Consider the following 24,034-nt stretch of genomic DNA (forward strand, 5'->3'; position numbering starts at 1 on the left):
AACCAAAAACCCATCCAAACACACACATACACACAAACAAAAACCCATAAATTCTAAGTGCCATGTACGTTGTCTTTGTTTTGTACGTTGTTATATGCCCATGCCTCAAACAGTATTTTATTTTTACTGCTATTACTACAAATGGACATTCTTTCTTTTATGTCCTCTTAGCTGTGAGGTATTTGTGAGGGCTATTAGTTTTTATGTGTTACATTCCTATTACCTCACTGGATTCTCAAACAACTTGACACACCATCTCAATGGTTCTAGCACTTTCCAGGGAGACGATACCAACACCTGTAAATTCAAATGGTTTTATAATTTCCTTTTCATTTCTTTCAAAAATGTTTTTAAATTTTCATTTCATATTAGTTACTTCCCAAGGAGACCAGAGAAGGCATCAGATCCCCTGACATAGAGGTACAGACAGTTGTAAGCTGCCATGAATTTGTGGGAACCGAACTCAGATCCTCTGGAAGTACAGCCAGTGCTCTTAACTGGTGGGCTATGTCTCTAGCCCCCTTTCAATTCTTAGAGAACTTGTTTTTCTTTCTTATCTAATATGTGGGTAAACAAACAACAAACAAAATGTAAAGAGGAGAACTTAGAAAGCTCCATTTCTCAAAGTAGATGGAGAACAGACAGACAGACAGACAGACAGGGGCCTTGGCCGACTCATGCATCCAGCACAGTCTTCAGCAGCATGGGTTTTCCAAGTAAGACAGTTAAGCTAATATACATATGGCAAAATAAACAGGAGAGCTCTGGAAACAAGGGAGTGAATACAGCTGAAAGAGAGAGAGAGAGAGAGAGAGAGAGAGAGAGAGAGAGAGAGAGAGAGAGAGAACAAAGTGTGGAGGATGGAGGATACTTTTAAACTGTATTTTTGGATGGTTTTCATTTTTTAACCTAGCAGGCACAGGAGGAAGATGTGGATAAGTAGGAAGGAGACACCACAGTATTTTCGAAGGCAGGAACGGAACCTTCAAAAGCACCGACTCGTGAGGCCTGTGAAGTACAATGGAAAGTGCCACTTACTATAAAACCCAAGGTGAAGCTTTCCAGAGTGCACTGAAGCCACCAACTAAAGGAATCCCAAGTGTGAACTAAGGCTGGCTTAAAATGCCACAGTCCACAAAACATACTGTGTAAGAAGATCAAATTGTGAACATGAGTGAGGTGGGGTGCAAGAACCATAGAAATGTACAAAAGTCACAGGGGAAGCTGCCGGCACACTGGAAGGCGGGCACAGGGGAAGCTGCAGACACACTCTGAAGTCATAGGGTTCTGCCCTTCTAAAGTTTGAAAAAAGAGCACAACTCCAATAGAGCAGAGTCATTCCTAGAAATGTCACACAATCCAACAAGTGGCATGTCACACACACATCTGTCATTAAGAAGAAAGTCTAGGATAAGGCCGTCTTGGGAAATGGGGAACAGAGTCTCACTGAACTCTGTCACGTGGCTTTCTCATTAAGAGCCACTTCTCACTTAATCACCTGGAGAGCGTCTCCAAAACCTCTCTTCCTCCAGCACCCACGGCTCCTCTTCTTGTTCCAACTTGACGATCACATCTGGTTTGGTGACTTGACAACCTGGATCAGGAAACAGGAAAGAACTTGCATGACAATGCTGGTCACAATCTAGAGATCTGGGGCTGAATCTTGGGATCTTGAGGACGTGGGAAAGAGAACCAAGGAACCTGCACAGTACCTCGCCAGCATCGTGACCCTGCCAGCACCTGCCTGCCTTCCCTGCCGTCAGGGGTGGGGCATGCGCAATCATGAGGGAAGGCCAGGCTCATCCAGCCAACTAGGAATGAAAGGAATTCCATGGTAACTGGAAAGCTCTCCTTACCCACAGTTACTAGGTTGCTGTAGGTCTCCAGCATCACATCTCGGTACAAATCCCTCTGCGCAGGCTTCATTTGCTGCCATTCCTCCTGGGTGAGGTCCACAGCCACATCCTTGAATGTCATTGTTTTCTATATATAAAAGAAAATTTCCAATTAATCTGAAGTCATCAAAATTAGGGCCTGTGATCAAAATAAGTAAGAATTTATCTGGCTAGTAATCAAGGCCAGTCTTCATATTTACCAAGCTTCGTGTATACAGAGGGGCAATGACAGTGAAAATACCCTGTAAGAGTCTATGAACCCGAGTCAACAAGCATTCCCTCCTGTTGTCAGCAGCTGACTGGGGGCAGTGGTCACTGAGTTTAACTGTGAGGGGATGAAAGAGGTGACCGTGACTCATACGGAGCTCAGACCTGACAGCACTGAGGTATTCCACTTAGAGAGAAAGGGAGCAGAGCAGAGTAACGGGGACGAGAAAGACGCAGGAAGAAAGGCAGGAATATCTGAAAAGGCAAGTTTGAAATTCCCCCTGGACTTCCAGATAAAACACCTGGTATGCAGTCAGACACCTGAAGTAGGGCGCAGAGAACACAGGTCAGTCTAAACCTGGAAGATAAATCTTCAGTGGCAAGTGTGAATGGTTAACAAGAACATATGATACAGCTGGGAACTAGACTAAAGAGGACCAAGTCAAACAGCAAAGAAAGACGCACGGTTTATTTACAACCAACGTATTAGAATTAATAGCATAATGGAAATAAAAACTGAATGAAGTATTTATGGAAAAGTACGTGATTAGATGACTCGTGCTTGCTTTAAGTTGTTTAAAATGTCTCAGGCTGTGGCGCATGTCTTTAACCCTGCTCTGTGACAGCCTACTGAAGGGGCTGGGTTACTTTTAGATACAGTATTCTTGCCTTTTTTGTTTTGTTTTTGTTTTTTTTTTTTTGTTTTTTTGAGACAGGCTTTCTCTGTAAAGCCCGGGCTGTCCTGGAACTCACTCTGAAGACCAGGCTGGCCTCGAACTCAGAAATTCGCCTGCCTCTGCCTCCCAAGTGCTGGGATTCAAGGTGTGCGCCACCACCACCCGGCATATTCTTGGCTTTTAAATAGACAATGGTAATACCTACTCATAGCCTTGTTAGAAAATTTAAAAAGCTAATATGGCACTGGGTGTGGCTCTGCACGCCTTTAATCCCACCTGTTAGGAAGCAGAGGCAGAACTCTGAGTTCTAAACCAATTAAAGCTACACAGCAAAACTGTCTCAAAAACAATGAAGTAACTATGTCAATAGAAATGATTCCATCACCCATCAACGAGACACTGGCTTTACTATCATCCTGAGTATTTAAGTATTAGGGTAAGATAAAGCAATGTAGGGTTCTAGCTCAAGCAGTGTGGCTGCAGAGCCACAGGCTTTTACCCATCATGCAATACTTTCTTGCCACATCAGTGGGAAGAGTCTCCAATTGCCACAAATAACCCAATTTATGACACACAATTGAACATACGAGAACTCTGAGACCCAAAACCGTTTCTACTGCTGAGGTTTAATGGAAAACATGTGGCAAAAATTCAGAGGAAAAAAAAAAAGAGAGCAAACAGTCAAAGGCTAACTACATGTGAGGCCAAGATGAAGACTATCCTGGACAATACAGGTAAGCCTGGTCTCAAAAAAGAAACAAGAAAAACAATTAGATGAGGAGGGAATGAGGGAAATCACTAAAAAACAACCAACGAAAACCCTTTAAGCTGGGACTGGAGAGATGGCTCAGCAGTTAAAAGCACTGACTGATCTTCAGAGGACCTGGGTTCAATTCCCAGCACCACATGGTGATGCACAGACATGCATTCAGGCAAAATACTCACAGACACAAAACTAATAAATAAGATGTTCAAAAAAAAATAGTTAGTGCAAATACTTGGTACTTAAGAACTGATAATGTTGCCGGGCAGTGGTGGGGCATGCCTTGAATTCCAGCACTTGGGAGGCAGAGGCAGGCGGATTTCTGAGTTCGAGGCCAACCTGGTCTACAGAGTGAGTTCCAGGACAGCCCGGACTACACAGAGAAACCCTGTCTCGATAAACAAAAAACAAAAAACAAAAAACAAAACAAAAAAAAAAAACCCACTATAGGTAAAGCAAGACTGTTCAACAGAAAGTGACAGCAAACTCCTTTTGTGTGGACAATGTGTAGGGACTGTGTGAAGGCGCAAAGACTGTATTGTCAGAAGGCATTATATAAAAGGCGTTGTATACAGAACATGCTGCTAAGTTCCATGGGTTTCAAGAATTGTGTCCTAGGATGAAAATAGTAGCATGGAAAACAGTCCAACTTTTCAACGTTTGTAAACATTACAACTCAGGGCTGGGAAGATGACCAGAGTTGGAGCCCCATAACCCACAGGGAAGGAGAGAGCTGGCTCCCAAACGTGGTCCTCGGACTTCTGCAGCTGCACTGTGGCACGGGTCCATTCATAAATGGTGTTGAAGTTATACCTCAGAATCCACTGTAGAAACTAACCAGTCATGTGCAGCACATTTACACTAATGGTGAGTTTGTTAAGTAGCACGGGGAGAATGTTGCTTAGTCTTAAAAAGTTTGTGTCACCAGACTCCACCTGGGAAACGGAGACACTGGAGCACGGATCTGAAGGAGGCTGGGGCCCAGAGCTGACCTCCGTGCATGCTTCAGCAGCGAAGCCAGGCCGATCCCACTAAGGCGCTTCTACTTGCCATGTTTACTGGAGGCACCGAGGACAATGACAATGTAACTAAAGAGATGGCTTTGGCTTGGATAAGCTAAGATTGATTTTCCTTTCTGAGTATTGCTTGCACGCACTTATATGCAGCATGTGTGTGCCTCTTGGATTCCTGTTGGGCTTTAGTGGCTGTGAGCTAGCATGTGGGTGCTAGGGGAGCGAACCCAACCCCTCCGAGAGTAACAAGTCTGCTCGTAGCTGCTTTCTCTAGCTTCTGAGAAACTACTGTCAAGAATGACACACACTAAGAGTGAAATCAGAACCCACACTTTGAGACTTGCAACTATATCCATCGGACCAGACACTGTCATACTAGAGTGTAAATATCCCAGTAGGCTTATGTTGCTTGCCCTCTTTCTTTACACTGATAGTAAAATGTAGGCCCCATCACTGAAGTCCTGTACTTAGAGATGTCAGTTTTCTTATTAGTGATTGCAGTAAAATGAGGACCTGTTTGATGATCTTTATCAATTTCTGAAGGGGAATCAAATAATTAAGATGATGCAAGGACAACTTTCTGCTATCTATGGTGGACGATATCACGAACATCTGACAATTTAAATTACTATATTTATTTTGTGTGAGAGAGGCTATGCACATATACCTTGGCATGGCTGTAGAGGTCAGAGGACAACCTGAGGGAGTCAGTTCTTCTCCTTTGATGGTCTCAGGGACAGAACTCGGGCTGTCGGCCTTGCGCACACTGAGTGAGTACTCCAACTGAGCCCCACCCCAGCTCAGGAACCACAGCCAGCATTTCGACTGCTGAGCCGCCTCACCAGCTCTGCACACTTTTTGAATTTTGAGTTTGTTTCATTGGTGTTTGTGTGTTTAATGTGTGGCCCAAGGCAGTTCTTGACCCGATGCAGCCTAGAGGAACCAAGAGGTCGGTCTAGACAATGTTTCCTTGGACATGATATGAAAAAAACTCATGCAAATTTACTAAGAGAGCAAACCGACTCAGGAGTGGGGAGACGGCTCAACGAGCCTGATAGCCTAAGTCCGATCTCTGGAAGCCATGGAAAAAGCCAGCGCTGGTGGCACACACACTCCTATGGTGAGACGGGGAGGCACACATGGGAGGTGGTTAGTTGTGGGACTGCCACCCTGGAGTACACACCACAGCACAGAAGCAAGAGAGACCCTGCCTCTGCATGTGAAAGCCCAGAGCCAACTCCTAAAGTTGCCCTAGCTCCTTGTGGACCCACACCTACACCCCCACACACAGTAAACTAAAGAATAAAAACTTAAAAAAAGACAAACTAGGCCAACAAGACAGCTCAGTGGATATTGGTACTTACGACCAAGACTGACAACCTAGTTACATCCCCGGGACCCACACGGTGGAAGGAAAGAACTGACCCCAGCCAGCCAGCCACCTTCTAACTTCTACATCTACGTCCTGGTACATTCTTCAAACACCATGAACAAATGCATTTTTTTGTTGTTGTTTGTTTTGAGATTGAGTTCCATTATATAACACAGATCAAGCTGTGTTACAGAGAACTCACAGAGATATATGGGCCTCTGCATCCTGACTACTGGGATTAAAAAGGTGGGTATCACCATGCCCAGAAAATACATGTAATTAAAAGAAAGAAAAACCAAGGCCAGTCATGGAGGCTCACGCCTTTAACCACAGCACTTGTGAGGCTGAGGCACGTAGGTCTCTGCTTTGATGGTCAATCTGGTCTACAGAGCAAGTTCCAGAACAGCCAGGGCTATAACACAGAGAATCTGATTCAAACCTTCCTCCCTCAAAAAAGTGGGCATTGGCTCTGAATAAGTCTTTCTTTGAAAAAATACACAAACGGCCAATAAATCATATTCAATGTTGAATATTGCCAGGCATTAAATTTATGCAAATTAAAATCACAATGGGACAGACTTCATATATAGCAGGACGGCTACAGCCAAAAGAACAAATGACAGGTGTTGATGAGGACACAGAGAAGCTACATCCCTCATATACTGCAGGGGGGTAAAATGGTCCCAGTATTTTTTGTTTTTTTCTTTTTCGAGACAGGGTTTCTCTGTGTAGTCCTGGCTGTCCTTGAACTCACTCTGTAGACCAGGCTAGCCTCAAACTCAGAAATCCACCTGCCTCTGCCTCCCAAGTGCTAGGATTAAAAGCATGTGCCACTACTGTCAGTCCCCAGTATTTTTAATAATAAAGAAATGATTCCTTAAAAGTTTAAAATAAACATGACTCATGAATTTCATACCTAGATACACACACGAGAAAACTGAAAATATGTCATGTAAAAACTTGTACTCGAGGAGCTGGAGAGATGGCTCAGCAGTTAAGAGCACTAGCTGCTTTTCCAGAGGACCTGGGTTCAATTCCCAGCACCAACATGGCAGCTCAAAACTGTCTGTAACTCACACTCTCATACAGACATACATGCAGGGAAGACACTAATGCACATGAATTAAAAATAAATTAAAAAAACTTGTACTCAAATGTTCTAAACAGGATTATGCATAACAGTCACAATGTGAAAGCAGCCAAAAGTGGTGACATTTGCCTACAACGCAGTAAAAGGCAGCGGAAGCCACTGCTCTCAGTGCCTTGGAGGCAAAGGTAGGTGGATCTGTGTGAGTTTGAGGCCAGCCTGATCTACACAGTAAGACCCTGTCTTGAGACAAAATTAAAATGACAAACAATGGGAAGAGGCCATTGGCAAAGTGATTCTTTTACTCGGGGGTCCAGCATCAGGATGTGGGCACTAGAGGGCTGGTTTGAGTCCTAAGTTACTACACACTGGCACTTGATTATATATGCTTCTTAACCTCTATTTTCCACTTTCTTTATCTATAAAAAAGTAACACCTATGCCACAGACTTCTGATAATGGCTGCATGTGTTAACATACAGTTTATATGATCCCAGCACTTGGGAGTCAGAGGCAGGCGGATTTCTGAGTTCAAGGCCAGCCTGGTCTACAGAGTGAGTTCCAGGACAGCCAGGACTACACAGAGAAACCCAGTCTCGAAAAAAAACAAACAAACAAAAACAACAACAACAAAAAGATACAGTTTATAGCAGAGTAATTTCTCACAAAGCTGTTCTGATGGTTCGTATATGCTCAGCCTCAGCCCAGGGAGTATCACTATTAGAAGGTGTGGCCCTGTTGGAGTAGGTGTGTCAATGTGGGTGTGTGTGGGACTTCGAAAGGGTATTCTGGTTCATGGCTGGGCAGGTACCTAGAACCCCGAGACAGCATGAGAACCGGCAGGAGTTCGGCGCCCCCCCCAGAATCCAGGGTCCTGAAAAGCAGTCTAGTCCCCAAAGATTTACAGCCCCACCCAAAGTAAACAGGTAGAGGGTGTGACTAGAGGCCTCAGGGCCTAGAGATTTACATACTAATGAAGGCCAGAGGACAGAGCAAATTAAACATGCCTCCCCAGATCCTCTCCCACCCTCCCCCTTTCTCCCTCCCTATTTAAGTCTGCCCAGAGTTTTATGGGGGTACATCCAAATCCATCCACCATCCGCCATGACAATAAACCTTTCTGGAACCAAAGACTTCCTCTTGTCATTGGGGCCTGCCAGCTCAAAGCCTCCAGGCCGCTGGAACGTTAGACGTTCCTCCTGCACGTGGGACCCGCCACAGTGTGGAAACCCACCAGGCCTCCACTGCGGCCCACTAATTTTCCCCACAGGTGTGGCTATAAGACCCTCACCCTAGCTGCCTAGAAGTCAGTCTTCCACTAGCAGCCTTCAGATGAACTCTCAGCTCCTCCTGCACCATGCCTGCCTGGATGCTGCTATGTTTCCTGCCTTGATGACAATGGACTGAATCTCTGAACCTGTAAGCCAGCCCCAATTAAATGCTGTCTTATAAGACTTGCATTGGTCATGGTGTCGGTTCACAGCAGTAAAACCCTAAGACAGCTATGCCACATAGCACTGTAGAGGGTTCTTCTAACTGGTATGTAATCTACTCATACACAAGTAAGAGCTGTCAGGGACAAGATCTACATCCCAATTCTTTTTTTTTTTTTGTTTTGTTTTGTTTTGTTTTGTTTTTGGTTTACAGGGTTTCTCTGTGTAGCCCTGGCTGTCCTGGAACTCACTCTGTAGACCAGGCTGGCCTTGAACTCAGAAATCCGCCTGCCTCTGCCTCCCAAGTGCTGGGATTAAAGGCGTGCGCCACCACCGCCTGGCTTTCCCATCAAAATCTTAAACTAGAAAAAAAAAAAAAACTAACCAAATGAAAAATGGAAGATTATTCCAATGAAACATAAATATTCCACTTACTCTTCTATATAATTTTTCTCTGGTCAAGACTGATTTGTAAAAATTGAGCTTAAAGCCGGGCGGTGGTGGCACACACCTTTAATCCCAACACTTGGGAGACAGAGGCAGGCGGATTTCTGAGTTCAAGGCCAGCCTGGTCTACAGAGTGAGTTCCAGGACAGCCAGGGCTACACAGAGAAACCCTGTCTTGAAAACCCCCCATCAAAAAAATTGAGCTTAAAATAACAAAAATCAAACTATTTTAGAATTTTTTGGTTTCAGCAACAATGAAAAGCTTTTGCTTTCCTTAGTTTTTTCCTCAGAAACTACTGGCCACGGAATGACTTCAGGTCTGTTTGCTCTGACTGTACATCACACTGGACTTTGAGCCCAGCGAGCTCTGCAGGCACCGATACCTCCCAGCTGTGCTCCCCTCCCCTGCTCTCACGTTGATCTGCATTTTCTTCACTTCATTCACTTCACCTCCCCCAGCTTAGTGATAGATTATAGCAGCCCACAACAGCTATACCGCACACAACGTAGGGCAAAGATGATGTTTAGAACGTACAGAAGGCCTGCTCATGTCCTCTTCTTCCTGGCGAAGTGCAGCGTCCTCAGACCACCAAGCTGAGGAAAGAGAAGCACAACAGATTTGCTCAGAGTTCCCGACAAAGGAATGTGGAGCTCTTTCTGACCAGATGGTCTAAGATCCCCTAGAAACTCGATCCTCAACGGTTAAGTACCACACCGATCTCCAGAGACCCTGAACTGTACGCCGAGAACTAAACTTACCACATGCTGCCGTCTGATGAGATTTCCGGGAAGTTAATAACCTACTACTGGCTACATAGCAATACGTACAGTATTATATAGGAAATAGAAATACATATAGTATTTCTTTAAGAAAGAAAAGTCCTGATGTGAATTACAGAAAGTGTAAAAACTTAATTAATCAAAAACTAGCAATGTATAGGTGTTATTAAGAAAAGTGGTGGTGAGCACCCAGATAAAAATGTTCTAAGTATGAGCAGGAATAGGGAGCACTGAGACAAGAGACGTTACTTCTGGTTTATAACACCACTTTTAAAACACACTAAAGTATATTCTCTAGGAAAATGATGGAGCCAGTAAGACGGCTCAGCAGCTGCGTACCTCCAAACCTGACAAGCCGAGTTCTACCCTTAGGAGACAACCAATACCTGCACATTGTCCTGACCTATTCACATGCTCTGTGGTATGTGTGAGCCTACACACATGTGCATGCAGACACTGACACACAAAATACATAAACGTAAAAATCAGTCAAATTAACAAAATGAAACTATCTATCACATATAATCGGTAATACCCACGAACCCACGCTGCTCTTTCCTGTGACACCTCACCTCGTCTTCCCGCCATCTGGGAGAAGTGTTCCATGCCCCACAGCTGTTGCTGGTATTTCAAGGTTGAGACAGTCATGTAGTGCTTGTCGGCTCTGGGAAGTGCTGGTCAAGACGGTCTGCAGGGCCAGAGTCCACCCTTTCCCAGGACCCTGCAGCATGTGCTGTGGGGCTCAGGTCAGAAGGTCTCCTCCATGACAGTCATCTGTTCTCAGCCATCTCTATGCTCATGGCACAGTCTTAGTGTTAGGAGGCAGGACCTGTGGGCTTAGACCACAACTAAAATTGGCCTCACGCGTCCTCACAGGTTCTGTGTCATAACCAGGCTCAGAGACAGCCTCCAGCAGTTACTATCTCCTGGTAGATTAGTGCTGTTTAAAACATCACGGTTTTGAACAATGTGATGCCTACCAAGAGCTAATTAACAGAACCCCCAACACTAATTTCCTTGTTTGTAACACTCTCTCTGCAGCCAGAGCTACTAGATGCAAAAACCGGGTCAGGGTAAATGAAGGACTCAAAAGAGACACAAAGAGTCTAGAAACAAAATGGTGCTGGAACATCTCTGGACTCACTAGTGTAGCCTCAATGCAGTCAGATATGGCTGAATCAAACAGTGATGACTCGGGCTGGCAGGGTGCCGCATAACAAGGCTCATTGCTTCAGCCTGATGACCTGAGTTCTCTGCCTGGAACCTTCCACATAGAAGAGCAGAGAACTGACTCTAAAACTTGTCTGACCTCCTCTCGAATGCTGTGACAGGAGCACTTCACAAGCACGTGAGATAATAAAGCTTTTGGAAAGCACTGAGTCACAGAAATCCCCAGTTGCAGTCAAGGGAGGTACATAAAAAGCCAGCTATTTGGAGGATGGGTGGGGCTGGGGGGGGGGGGGACAGGGACCCTGAGGGGGAACAGTGTCTGGGATGTTGTTTTAAAAAAAAGCGATATATTATGATATTACCATTCTCTATATGAATTGCCTTAGTCGTTGAGGTAAAAGAGCATTGTAATTTAGAATCCCATGACTTCGTTTGAAATAAAAATTATAACTATGTCACCTGACACTAGATATAAATAAATGAAATGGCTATTAAAATATACTAGTTTACCATCTGTGAGCCTTTACTTGGTAAAGAGAAAGAGATGCTTTCACAGAGTTACTTCTGTCTTTAAAATCAAGCGCTCTCGCTCTAATCCAGGCTGGTCTTGAACTTGTTATCCTGTCTCCTGAGTACCAGGATTATACATGTGTGCCACTTACAAACTCTACGTGTTTACTTTTTATTCCACAATTCTCAAATTCTAAGAAGTGGCATAATTTCTATTACGGTATCTACCCACTGTCTTCATGAAAACAGGAATTCTGTCTAATTTTACCAATGATAGCTATGTGTTCAGTGAATCAGATATGCAGCCCATATCGGGCAGTCAAAAAACTAAAAATAGAGTAACCAATAAAATCAAGCAGCTCTCCTCCTGGGTATAACACCCAAACCAACTGAAAGCAAGGACACGGATTCTTTGTCCTTTTGTTTAGAGCAGTGGCATCTGCAACAGCCAAGTAGTAGCTTGTGTTCACACGTGTTCACAGACTCAGGAGGAGACTAAAAATCTTTACTCATACACAACATATTGCTTACGGTTTGAAGAGAATTCTGACACTACTAACCCAGGAGTTACGTATGGATAACTACAGGACAGGTCCTCTTATATTAAATACTTCGAAGACTCAGTTGCTGGAACTATGAGTAAGGAGGACACGGAATCACTGTTCCGATTTCTACTATGAAATCAGTACTGTGGGTAGTGATGGAACATGACCGTAAATGTCCTGTCACGGAACCATGTGACTAAGTACTAATATAATGAATTGTTTATTCTGTATTTACCACCATTTTAAAAATACATGTTCATGCAGAACATATGAAGGACATCTGCTCACCTGGGATTGCCCACCTCCCTTTTTTTGGTTTTTGTTTTTTGTTTCTCTGTACCTTGGATTAGCCTCAAGCGGCCCTGAATGTGAACTTCTGCGTTAGCCTCCTGGGTGCTGGGATGACATGTGCCACCACACACAGCTTAAGAATTTTAAAGTATTAGAAAGTAATGTAATATATTACTCAAGAATGACAGAAAGAGATGGCTTGGTTTGGTGTACAACAATAAAAACATTTTTTCAGAAATATAATAATATAGCAGAATTAAACTCACCTATTAATAGTCAGGCCAGATACATGAATTAAAAAAAAAAAAACTCAGCTGATATGCTGCTCATCAGAAACCTGAAACATAAAGACAAAGGGTTTGGAATATAAAACTTGTGACAAATGCAATGTGCCAGAGAGCGCACATGAGTGAGCACACACGAGAGAGCACACACACGAGCAAACTATAATCAAAGAACACTCACACTAAATGGTAACCCCCAGTATAAAAGTACTTCTGGGGATTTCTTAATGTGGCAAACAGTTATTTGGGTAACAATGCCTTGTCTTCAAATGTAATAGATTACAAGCTTACCCACACAACTTTTCTTTGGCTAAATATGGACACATTCGGAAGCGGAGGTTTTTAGAGTTGTTGCATGATCCCCCCTTGTGCTCCGGTAATCCACCGTGAAAAAAAAAATCTTTGCAATCAGTTCTTTTGAACTTGAGCCCCGGGGGTGGGGGTGGGGGTGGGGGTGAATGAGAGAGAGATCTGAATCTATCCGATCGATTCAACCAAACGCAGCCAGGATCAGCTAAATGCAATGAATCTGCTAGCAAAGTGATTTGGGAGAATGAATCCCAGTTGATTTGCTATTTATTGAGCTTGGGGATTTGTTTTTTTCAGCCATAATTAAACTCATTTCAGGGCTGGGAATGTAGCTCACTGGTAAAGAGTTTTTGCCTGGCGTGATTGAAGCGTTAGGTTTACCCTTCACAGTGCGACGATGAAAGAAAAAGAAGAAGAGAGAGAGAGGGAGGGCGGGAGGGAGGATTTGAAAAAATTAAATAAGGCAAGCAAGCCATTAGGTAATAATGAACTTAGAAAGTTATAGAAAGAAAAACTGGGAAGAAAGTGTTGGAAGGGCGGCCATGAGGAGGGGGAAACCATGAGAAAGTGGACTTCTTCCCTTAGTTAGGAGTTAACGCCAAATGCTCCAAACCTCAGAACTCCGCGGTCCAAGTGCACACGCCTCGCCACCCCCACACTCACCACACCCTCGCTCCATCACACGCCACCAAACATGGCCGTGACACGACACCCGCACCTACACAACCACACCCCCTCAAAACCGCCAGCGCGGCACGCAAGCTCTCACCGGGTTTTCGGGTGGCAGCTCCGCACAGCCGCGCGTACCGCGCTCTGGCCGAGAGCACACGGCAGAGCTGTCCGTCCGGGTACGCCTAGTCCCCCCGAGACCCCGCGCCCGGTCCGAAGCCGCACGGCTGGCACAAACCGGACCGCTCGTGCCTCTCCCGCGGAGGGGATCCCGGCAGCGTCACCAGCCAAAACCCCCCGAGTCGCAACCTCGGAGACACTCCACGCAGGCGACGCACGGCCAGGAGCGCAGACTCGGGCAGCAGCGCGCGCCCGTTATGTCCCGGAGCACAGGTGCTCCCAGAAGGACCCGCGGCCCGACCCGACTTCCGGTCAGAGCTCGGCTCGCGTTTCCTGTGCTGGGGACAGGAGGGATGGCCGAAGGCGCCTAGGTGGCTGAGCCCGTTTTTGCGCCGCGGGACGGTGACGCCGGCAGCGGAGCGGCGCTGCACGTGAGCAGCCGAGGGAACAGTCTTTTCGGGAACAACCAGAGGGGGCGCTGGGCGCGCTAGGTGGGTGTCCCTTTGTGGACTACATTTCCCAGAAAGGCTAGGAACACTGGTGTTTCCCCGGCGGGACCGTTAGGAGCGAGGTAGAAATCCGAGAGAGTACAAATTTTGTTGCTGTTCGGGGCTTCAGGTTCGGATTTGTAGGAATAAATAAATAGTTAAAGGGCTCCAAGCGAGGACAGGGGAGATCCGTGGGCGCTGGAGTCGTGGGACTGTGCGGACACCGTGCCCTTGAATGGTTTTTTTTTTTTTTTTTGGGGGGGGGGGTTGTTTGTAATACATTCTGATAGTTTTCTGTGAGAGCATGAAATGTCTGGTCACTGTGGAGTTGTGGATTAAGTGTAAGGCTGTGCCTACATGAATGTGGCATCTTGCGTGTTACCGTGGCGCTCCTGTCACCTATGTGGTTGTGATTTCAGAATTTCGGTTCCTAGGTGCAATCTCTGAGGCGAGGTCTTAGACACTCAAATTGGTTAGGATGCCCGTTCTTCCCTAATCTCTTCATTCCCTACGCAGGATGGATAGTGAGGATGAGACTGGTAATGATCTCTGGCCTGACCAAAAAAAAGAACTGAAGGGTCACAATTATTTTTTTTTCTATTCCCAATTTTAGCCATTGCCAGGTGAGTTACCCAAAGGAGGAAAAGAATGCACTACGAATTACAAATAATAGCCAAGGTTTCCTTTGTGTAAAGAGCCCAGAGTAATTCCAAGTATTATTATTCCAGGGGTACTGCCGCCCCCAACATATTGCATGTCCTCAAGCCTTACCTTCTTTCAAGTTGCAGTAAAACCACCTGACCTGGGTGAGCTCCACAAAGGCCGAGATAAAACTGCTGCCTCAGAATAGCCTTGAGCCTGAAACAACATTCCGTTCCCTGCCACACCCTGGACTCCAGAACTAACCCTCATTTTACGAATTCCTTCTTTATCATTCCCTGAACATCTGCTCCTGGGTTTATGCTTCAAAGGGAGACTGTTCATGCCCTTTCAAAGGTTGTAGCTGTCTGGGCCGAGACCCTAACCAGTTAGAAGTATTTTCCCACGGGGAATAAAATTTGCTTTTGCTTTATTTCTGACTTTTGTGGTCCTTTCCTCATTATTTGTGCACCCCGTGACCCCAACATCTGTATGCCTTCTGGAAATACTTGCTTAATCTGTCATTTGAATCCCTATATTGTCTTCATTGAAGTAAAGAATAGCCGTGCCTACTATTAAATCACAAAGAGATATAGAGCTAGCCACGTTGCAAGCCTGATTGCGATCTAGAATAAACTTAAGTTTAAACAGTAGCTGGGAGACCTTTAAATCAGGAGGAAGAGCAGGTGGAGCTCTGTGAGTTTCAGGTCAGCCCGGTCTCCAGCGTGAACTCCCAGCCAGCCAGTGTTACACGGCAAGACCCTGTCTCTCAAAACAAACAACAATCTGCATACACTGATATCATTTCACGGCTTTCCACTCGTGTGATCAAGTTTCTTTTACTAATTACAAATTGCAGTTCAATATAATCTTGAGTTTCAAGACCTCTTTGATCTCAAGCTGGCTTCGTATTTTAGAAACCAAAGTGACCTCACTATAAACTTCTCTCCCTCCTACCCAATGAACGTTTTCTCCACTGAAGACATAAGCCAATTCAGCTGAATTAAAAGTAAAAAAAAAAAAAAAAAAAAACTAGCCGGGCGGTGGTGGCGCACGCCTTTAATCCCAGCACTTGGGAGGCAGAGGCAGGCGGATTTCTGAGTTCGAGAGTTCGAGGCCAGCCTGGTCAACAGAGTGGGTTCCAGGACAGCCAGGGCTATACAGAGAAACCCTGTCTCAAAAAACAAACAAACAAACAAAAAGTAAGGTTTATTTGGGGATGGGCTCCTAGATAAACTCACCAATCTCAGGAGGCAAAACTGGGAGAAGTCACAGGCAGACTATGATTTGGGAGCTTCTTAAAGATGGGAGGGGATAGGGGAGCTTGAGCCTTCAGGCAAAGGGGTGGAGACACCTGTCAGAAATGTCAGGAATGTGGGAAGGAGAGGGAGGAGATGGAATTTCCTGAACCATGTGGAGGAGAGGGCAAACCTGGGAAGGGACTCCAACCAAACACCCAACATGCAGTCTCTGTAGAGACTCTTCAATTAGAACAGTGATTGTGAAGAAGAGATACCTAGAAGATTTTCTTGAAAGATCTGTTGGTCTGTCTTTAAAGCTATTCAGCAATTCCCCCTCTCTGTGGGATGCTTTCACAGACTTCTCAGAGAAGCTCTAACTGGAAACCTCTTGGTACACTGAAGCGCGTGTCTTCTTGAAGTAGTAGTTACTTACAGTTCCTGGCGCGTAGCTTGGCATTTTGTCAAACGCTCTTTGTTGAGGTCTCTTTGTCCCATGATGGGTCCAAGAAATAGAATAGGTACCAGTCTTTATGCCCTCTAAACTCTACAGAATATAGGAGAAATTTTTCAAAGCATCTTACAAGGTATTTCATATCCTGTGGTCTAAATGGATCCCTGTTTTCTACCTAAGCTGAAGGAGAATTAACTTGGTTTCTCCGGTGAGCTGGGACTGTGTGTCCTCTCCAAAAACAACAACTAATTCTTCATCACCATCTAGATGTGCTACAGTTCAATCTTATCCTGAGTTAGTACAGACCCACAGGTTAAGAACCTCTGTCCCGGAAGACTGCTCTAACTTCAGACAGCAGCCTTGTGTCTTGGGTCAGACAGCAAACACAGTTTGGTGTCTCCAAATTACTACACTTCTCAGCTGAAGGGCCCCAACTTGACAAGACAGACTCTATTCAACCAGGCCTTCATTTTATATACTAGGCTCTATTCTCAGGTTAAACTCTTAACTACTGGGAAAAAAAAAAACACAAACTATTCCTGGAAGGAACTACCCTAGACACAGGCCACCAGCAGGAAAATACCTAACATTCCAGAGGCTGCAGATAGATATAAATAGATTGCTTAAGCCAACTGAAATCCCTGTTAGCCAATCATGTGACTGCCAAGTTGATAAGCCCCTCACCCTGCTGTAACCACAGTGAAAAGGCTGAACCTTAAAATGCTCAGGGTCACTGCATCAGAGGGGCCTGAGGGCCTGAGGGTCTGGGCCTGAGCATGAATACCATACTGACTCTTTGCTTTTGCATATGAGTTTGATACCTGGTGGTCTTTGGAGACCCTCGGATCTGGCTGTAACATAGCCAGCCGCAAACTGAGGGCCTCCCATCCTTAGATTCAGTGATTGATTAGGACAATTCACCTGGAAGCGCTATGCAGCAGTGCACCGCATCACGAAGTTATGGCCAATGACTGACCTCCTGTACAAAGTTGGTCCCATTAAATTAAAATAGAGCCGAAAAATCCACTTCCCTAATATTTTTCCTATATATTTTCCATGTTTACCAACAGAGACTATTGTGTTGAAATTGCCTATAGTTTTCAGTATAGTAACTACTGTTGGTATAGGTCCAAACTCAGTGGCGTTGCATCGTTGCCGAGGCCACCAGGGAGACACTCCCACAGTTCCACCTGGCTACAGGAACTATGTCATCATCCTCATCCATAGAAATAGGTGGAGCTTCCCCGACCTCTTCTCTTTCCGCTCTGCCATCTTCTGTCTCCCTCTGTCTCTCTCACCCTCCATCTTTAGTAAATCCCACTCCCGTGGAAGCGGTCTCATTGGTCCTTACAACTACAGTATACATGTGTAGCTTAAGAACAATAAGCTATACAATGCCGTGTGTACAATAGGTAGACCATCTAGGTTTATGAAAGTATGGTCACACTTGGGAGGCAGAGGCAGGCGGATTTCTGAGTTCGAGAGTTCGAGACTAGCCTGGTCTACAGAGTGAGTTCCAGGACAGCCAGGGCTACACAGAGAAACCCTGTCTCAAAAAAACCAAACCCCCCCCCAAAAAAAAGAAAAAGAAAGAAAGTACGATCAATGGTGGTGTACAATGAAACCACCTAGAAACATGTTGCTCAGAACACATCCTTGTTGCCCAGCAACGCATGACTGCACTTGAGATTGCAGTTTCACTGTGACAGCTACAACAACAGGACAGCAAAATGAAAGAGATGAAGTAGTCAAAGTATCCGAAGGGGGAAAGGGCATCAGAAAACATTGTTGACGATATTGCCTAGCAAAATGCCTGAAATCAATGGGTTAGTCACTAGTATGGATATTGTAGACATTTCTGCCACCATAAAATTATAAAATTATAAAATTCAGGAAATGGCTCCTGTCCAGTTTTGGGGGATCACTAACATTTTCCTGGCACTATACCAGCGCCTTCTTGGGACTCGGGCTCCAAAACATGAGCATAAGTCTCAGGTGTGTTAGCTGGGCGGTGGCAGCAAGGACAATCTGAATATCAGAGGGTGGTTGTCCTTAGCCACTGAAAGAAGGTATCTGAAGTTCTCCAACATGACATCCTTATATAAACTCATCTGAGCAGGGTCCAGGCTTTCTGGACGGGATGAGAGAAGAGGATGGACACACCCCAGGAGGGAAGTGATCCCTGAAATGGTTCACGAGCTTTCACAGTGCAGAGGGGATGGAGTATCGAGCTCTGCCGGACGGACTGAACAATGAAGGGCTGGGATATTATTTACCAGACAACGCGTCTCCTAAGAACAAAGGGGTGTGTCTATGTATAAGCACTAGAGCCCACTTTGCCAGTGACATGAAGTAGGAAGTATCCGGCTCAGTGACCTGCTTCTCCTTTCTCACTTTCTCACGGCCTTTATAGTCGGCTGGTACTGGGAGTCATAAAAACTTAATTTCTGCCGGGTGGTGGTGGCGCACGCCTTTAATCCCAGCACTTGGGAGCCAGAGGCAGGTGGATTTCTGAGTTGGAGGCCAGCCTGGTCTACAGAGTGAGTTCCAGGACAGCCAGGGCTACACAGAGAAACCCTGTCTCGAAAAACCGAAAAAAAAAAAAAAAAGAAAGAAAATCCACTCCTTACCTTTAAAAAAATATTTCTGTGTATGTATGATGTGTGTCTGTGTGTGTGCCACATGTGTGTGCAGTAAATATTAAATTTAATAGTCCGATGTTTCTTGAGACATGGCTTTTTTTTGTTTGTTTGTTTTGTTTTGTTTTTTTGAGACAGGGTTTCTCTGTGTAGCCCTGGCTGTCCTAGAACTCACTCTGTAGACCAGGCTGGCCTCGAACTCAGAAATCTGCCTGCCTCTGCCTCCCAATTGCTGGGATCAAAGGCGTGCACCACCACTGCCCAGCAGAGAAATGTCTTTTTAAGTGTTTTTCACATTCTCTACAACAGTAAGGTCTTTCTCCTGTGTGCATCTGACCATGTACATTAACATGTGACTTTTCACCAAATGACTCCCAAACTCACTGTACAAAAAGGATCTGTGCCTTGTTTGTGTTTTCTGCAGCCAGATGCATAGGCTGACTCTCCTGCAGGAAATCTATGTTAGAGAAAGCACGGAAACAAAACTGACTATTTAAGATTTGGTTTTATCATTTTTTTTTGTTTTTTTAAGATGTATTTATTTTATGTATGTGAGTACACTATAGCTGTCTTCAGACACACCAGAAGAGGCCACTGGATCTCATTACAGATGGTTGTGAGCCACCATGTGCTTGCTGGGAATTGAACTCAGGACCTTTGGAAGAGCAGTCAGTGCTCTTAACCTCTGAGCCATCTCTCCAGCCCCGGTTTTATCATTTGTAATTATGTATCTGTGTCTCATGTGGGTATGTGTACTTGAGTGTCCATGCCCAAGGAACCAAGGGGCATCAGATTCCTCGGGAGTTGGAGTTGCAGGCAGCTTTGAACTATCCAGCACACGTACCAAGAACAAAACTTGGGTCCTCTGCAAACATAGTATATGCTCTTAGCTCTAAAGCCATTTCTCCAGACCCCCCAAAACTGCGATTTTAAAGGTCACAAGTTATTCAGTAACAGCAGGAGAGTAAGTATATAGAGACTGTAAGCCATTACATGACTGAGTAATGTCCCATGAGGTGGACCAATGCTGTTCTGGAAGGCCGCGATGAGGGGTTGTTGTTGTTGTTGTTGTTGTTTAAAGATTTTATTTCATGTATGTGAGTACACTGTAGCTGTCTTCAGACACACCAGAAGAGGGCATCGGGTCCCATTACAGATGGTTGTGAGCCACCATGTGGTTGCTGGGAACTGAACCCAGGACCTCTGGAAGAGCAGCCAGTGCTCTTAACCGCCGAGCCATCTCACCAGCCCCCTGTTGTTGTTGTTTTAAGAAAAAAAGTTTAGTACACTGCAAACCAAGCAGCTGACAGAGTAACAGTATGTACCCATCTTGTGAGTGAGTTCTTGCAACCCTATAGCAAGTGGAATAATGTAAGTCTAAGCGGACTGGAGAGAATTGAAGCTATGTGGCTGCACCACTGAAGAAGACCACTCCCTGGATTAATCGGGGTTCTCTAGAGTCACAGAACTTATGGAATGTCTCTCTGTACTGAGGGAATTACAGTCTGTAGTCCAACTAACCCAACAATGGTCAGATGTGAATGGGAAGGCCAAGAGTCTCAGTCCCACGAGGTTAGTTGTTTCAGCTGGTCTACTGTAGAAGGTTCCAACAGATGTGCTGGCAAGGAAATGCAATCAGGCAAAGAAGAGAGTATCTTTCTTCTTCCAGTGTCCTTCTGTAGGTGTGCAGAAGAAGGTGCGGCCCAGATTAAAGGTGTGAACCATCACGCCTGGATATGGGACTTGATTTATCCCAGGCTGACTTTGAACTCAGAAATCTCCTTGCCTTAATCTCCTGGGGTTAAAGGCATGTACTACCTTGCCTGGGCCTAAGCTTTTCATGGCCTCTGTGCCTCAAGATCTCCATGCCAAGATCCAGGTGAGAAATTTACATCTTCCAGCCTGACGATCTGGATCACAGGTGAGCCTTCCAGTTCTTGATTGGAGTTCATTCCAGATAGAGGCAAGTTGACAACCAGGGACAGCCATTATGCTCCGTCTTCTTCAACGACTGTTAATTGCCAATGAAGAAAGAGTCTCTCGGGGAGGGTTGGGGCCTTAGGGGTCCCTTTCTTTCCATGATAAAATATTAATGGGCTCAGCCTTAAAAATATGAACTGCTTTATGAATTTTCATGCTGTGTTTGTGGACGGGCCACGCTAACCTCTGTACCCGTGCTTGCTTGCAAAGTGAACACAACTTGTGTATTTAAGATGTACAGGTTTGAGCAGGGTGTGGTAAAGCAAGTCTTCAATCCCAGCCCTTGGGAGGCGGAGGCAGGTGGTTCTCTGTGAGATCAGATCACCCAAGGCTACGCGGAGTGAAGCACTGTCAGAACAAAGAACAGCAAGAAAAAAGAAATATAAGCACACTTGGGCCAATGCCTATAATTCTAAGACTCAGGAGGTCAAGGCTGGAGGATTGCCGTGAGATCCATGTCTGAGCTATGTAGCAAGAATCAGGGCAGCGAGAGCTAGATCTTGGCTCAAATAAGAAACCCAAATAAGACTCTGTCTGCAAATCAATTAAAACTAAAGAACATCTAATAACTCCAGAAGTAAAAAACCTAACCACCGACAAAAAAGGTAATAATACTTGTCTATACGTATGTTCTTTAAAAAAGAATATTTGAACCAAAAAAAAAAAAAAAAAACCAAGCCAAGCAGTAGTGGCACACGCCTTTAATCCCAGCACTTGGGAGGCAGAGGCAGGAGGATTTCTGAGTTCGAAGCGAGCCTGGTCTACAGAGTGAATTCCAGGACAGCCAGGGCTACACAGAGAAACCCTGTCTCAAAAAACCGAAAAGAAATTAAAAAAAGAATATTTGTTTAGGCATGTGGTATATGCCTTTTGAGACTAGCCTGATTTACATAGCAAGTTCTAGGCCATCCAGGGCTATATAATGATATCTCAAAAGAGATGATGATGATTTTAAAAATATTGTACACTTTCATTAGGAGAAGGGTTAGGATCCTTTGTAATCTTGTCGCAGTCTTTTCTGTGGGGGAGGGGATTGTTGTTTGAGACAGGGTTCTCTGTGTGTGGCCCTGTCTATCACTTCCTTGCTTTAACCATCTTCATGACTATTAATTCAACATTCAAGACTTACTTGCTGTACATGAACATTTTGCCTATGTATGTATGCTGCTCACAGAGGCCAGAAGAGGGCGTCAGACACACCCCTCCAGGAGCTGGAGCTACAGATGGTTGTGAGCCACCATGTGAGCGCTGGAAACGGACCCTGGGCTGGCAGGATTGGGGTACTGGCATTTCTATGCCCATCACCGGGCTTTCTATTTGTAAATGCTTGTCCTTCCACACCTGCCCAAAACATGAAGGTCACACAGCTCTCAATGCCTTAGGCAACCGAAGAGATGGCCCAGGTGTTGTCTTACTGCTAATTGGTTATAATAAAGGTAGAGGTGGCAGGAAATAAGGGTCAGAACCTCCGGGCAGGCAGAGAGACAGGAAGGGCAGTAAGCAGAGGGAACAGAAGAGAGACCAGACTGAAACAGAGAGGTAAAGAGCTGAGAAGTCAGGTTAAATTAGAAGCTAGATGAAAGACTGCCCCTGCCAAAAGGTCTAAAGCTTTAAACTTTATAGAAGTCTCATTTCTTATTTATTCTGCAAGTGGAACTGAAAAATGCCTCTTCTACCCACATACTCACAATTTACAGAGCATCTGCCTCTAATCCATACAAATCATGCCCGTCAAAATGGACCCTGCACCCAGATAAGACCCCCAGGTACACAACTGTTGCTCTCCCCGACACTGGCATTTTGTGTCCCCATAACTGACCCAGGTGGGCCACCATAGTCCCAGGTCAGGATTCAATACAGGTCCTAAGGCTGGACTGCTTCCATCCACTAAACATTCCTATTTACCCTGGATTGGGCTCTTTAAGCCCAAATCAATCGGCTTGCGGCTCAGCTTCCGGTCTGGTGTAAGTTCTTCCCATCGCAAGGGTCTGTGCGCAGACTCAGTCGCGACTTTGAGGTTGTCAGCCAGCACTCTGAAGCTTTCCAGTGGATTCTGGGCATTCTGTGCTTTTTTTTTTTCTTTTTTTTTTTTTAAATGAAGGCATGATGGCTGTGCCCGCTTGGCGGCCACCTGATGGGAGTGTTCAAATCTGTGGCGTACAACAAATCCTTTGCTAGGCCAGGGGATTTGGCTATTGTAGAGCAAGAAAAGTAGGTGCCCCTGAAACTCCAAACACAGCTACTCTTAAATTGTAGGAAGCCACGCTCCTTTCTCCAAGAACAACATAGTGGCACCAACAGCCAGGAGGGTGACGTTGGTCAACATATGGTTTTAGGTTTTTTTTTTTTAATGCATTGCTTTTTGTTCATTTTAAGCAGGATACAGTACAATCCAGGCTGGCCTCAACCTCTTGGTCTCTATGCTCCACTTTCAAAGGGCTAGGATTACAGGTATACCCCCCATCCCACACCCACCCCCATATCTGGAATCCCAGTCCCAGTACACCAAGCTGGAGCAATAGTTTAACTGTAAACTGTATGAGACTCAGTGAAACCACCCAACTTAAGCCCAAGGAAAAGAGTGACTGGACGCATTAAGGATAGCCACCGGGTGTATCATCTCATAGGTGGGCCATACAGCCAGACGACTGGATACGGAAGCCAAGACATTACCATGTACAAAGAAAGAGTGGAACCTATCACCCCCATAACCACTGTTGCTTAGCCATGAGGCTAAGCATAGGGAAGGAAACATCGGTGGAATTGATCAAAAAGAGGTTTTTCCCTTCATAAGTTAAAAATTATCAAGGCAGCAGGGCAGTGGTGGCACACTCCTTTAATCCCAGCACTTGGGAGGCAGAGACAGGAGGATTTCTGAGTTCGAGGCCAGTCTGGTTTACAGAGTGAGTTCCAGGACAGCCAGGGCTACACAGAGAAACTCTGTCTCAAAAAACCAAAAAAAAAAAAAAAATTAAGGCAGATCAAGTTCATGAGTGACAAAGCCAGGAAGAGTAAAGGCTGGAGA

General features: G+C 45.2%; 1 protein-coding gene and 1 long non-coding RNA gene across 3 annotated transcripts in view; one reads left to right on the plus strand and one right to left on the minus strand.

The window, feature by feature from the left end:
- LOC114639025 (zinc finger protein 568) overlaps positions 1 to 12,520 on the minus strand; it is a 44,858-nt gene extending 32,338 nt beyond the window's left edge. For both annotated transcript variants that reach the window (XM_028787686.1, XM_028787685.1), the window contains exons 1-5: positions 12,456 to 12,520; positions 10,246 to 10,509; positions 9,429 to 9,487; positions 1,857 to 1,983; positions 1,499 to 1,594 (exon numbers count right to left, since the gene is read on the minus strand). In XM_028787686.1, the coding sequence (XP_028643519.1) occupies positions 1,499 to 1,594; positions 1,857 to 1,983; positions 9,429 to 9,487; positions 10,246 to 10,321 (358 nt within the window). In that variant the 5' untranslated portion in view covers positions 10,322 to 10,509; positions 12,456 to 12,520. The remainder of the gene's footprint in view (positions 1 to 1,498; positions 1,595 to 1,856; positions 1,984 to 9,428; positions 9,488 to 10,245; positions 10,510 to 12,455) is intronic.
- A 1,847-nt stretch (positions 12,521 to 14,367) lies between these two features.
- LOC114639037 lies at positions 14,368 to 15,138 on the plus strand. Its single transcript, XR_003713952.1, has 2 exons — positions 14,368 to 14,682; positions 14,788 to 15,138. It is a non-coding gene; the product is annotated as an uncharacterized LOC114639037 (long non-coding RNA).
- The last annotated feature ends 8,896 nt before the right edge of the window (positions 15,139 to 24,034 follow it).

The sequence above is a fragment of the Grammomys surdaster genome, unplaced genomic scaffold (assembly GCF_004785775.1).
Source record: "Grammomys surdaster isolate TR1022 unplaced genomic scaffold, NIH_TR_1.0 125671, whole genome shotgun sequence".
NCBI lineage: Eukaryota > Metazoa > Chordata > Mammalia > Rodentia > Muridae > Grammomys > Grammomys surdaster.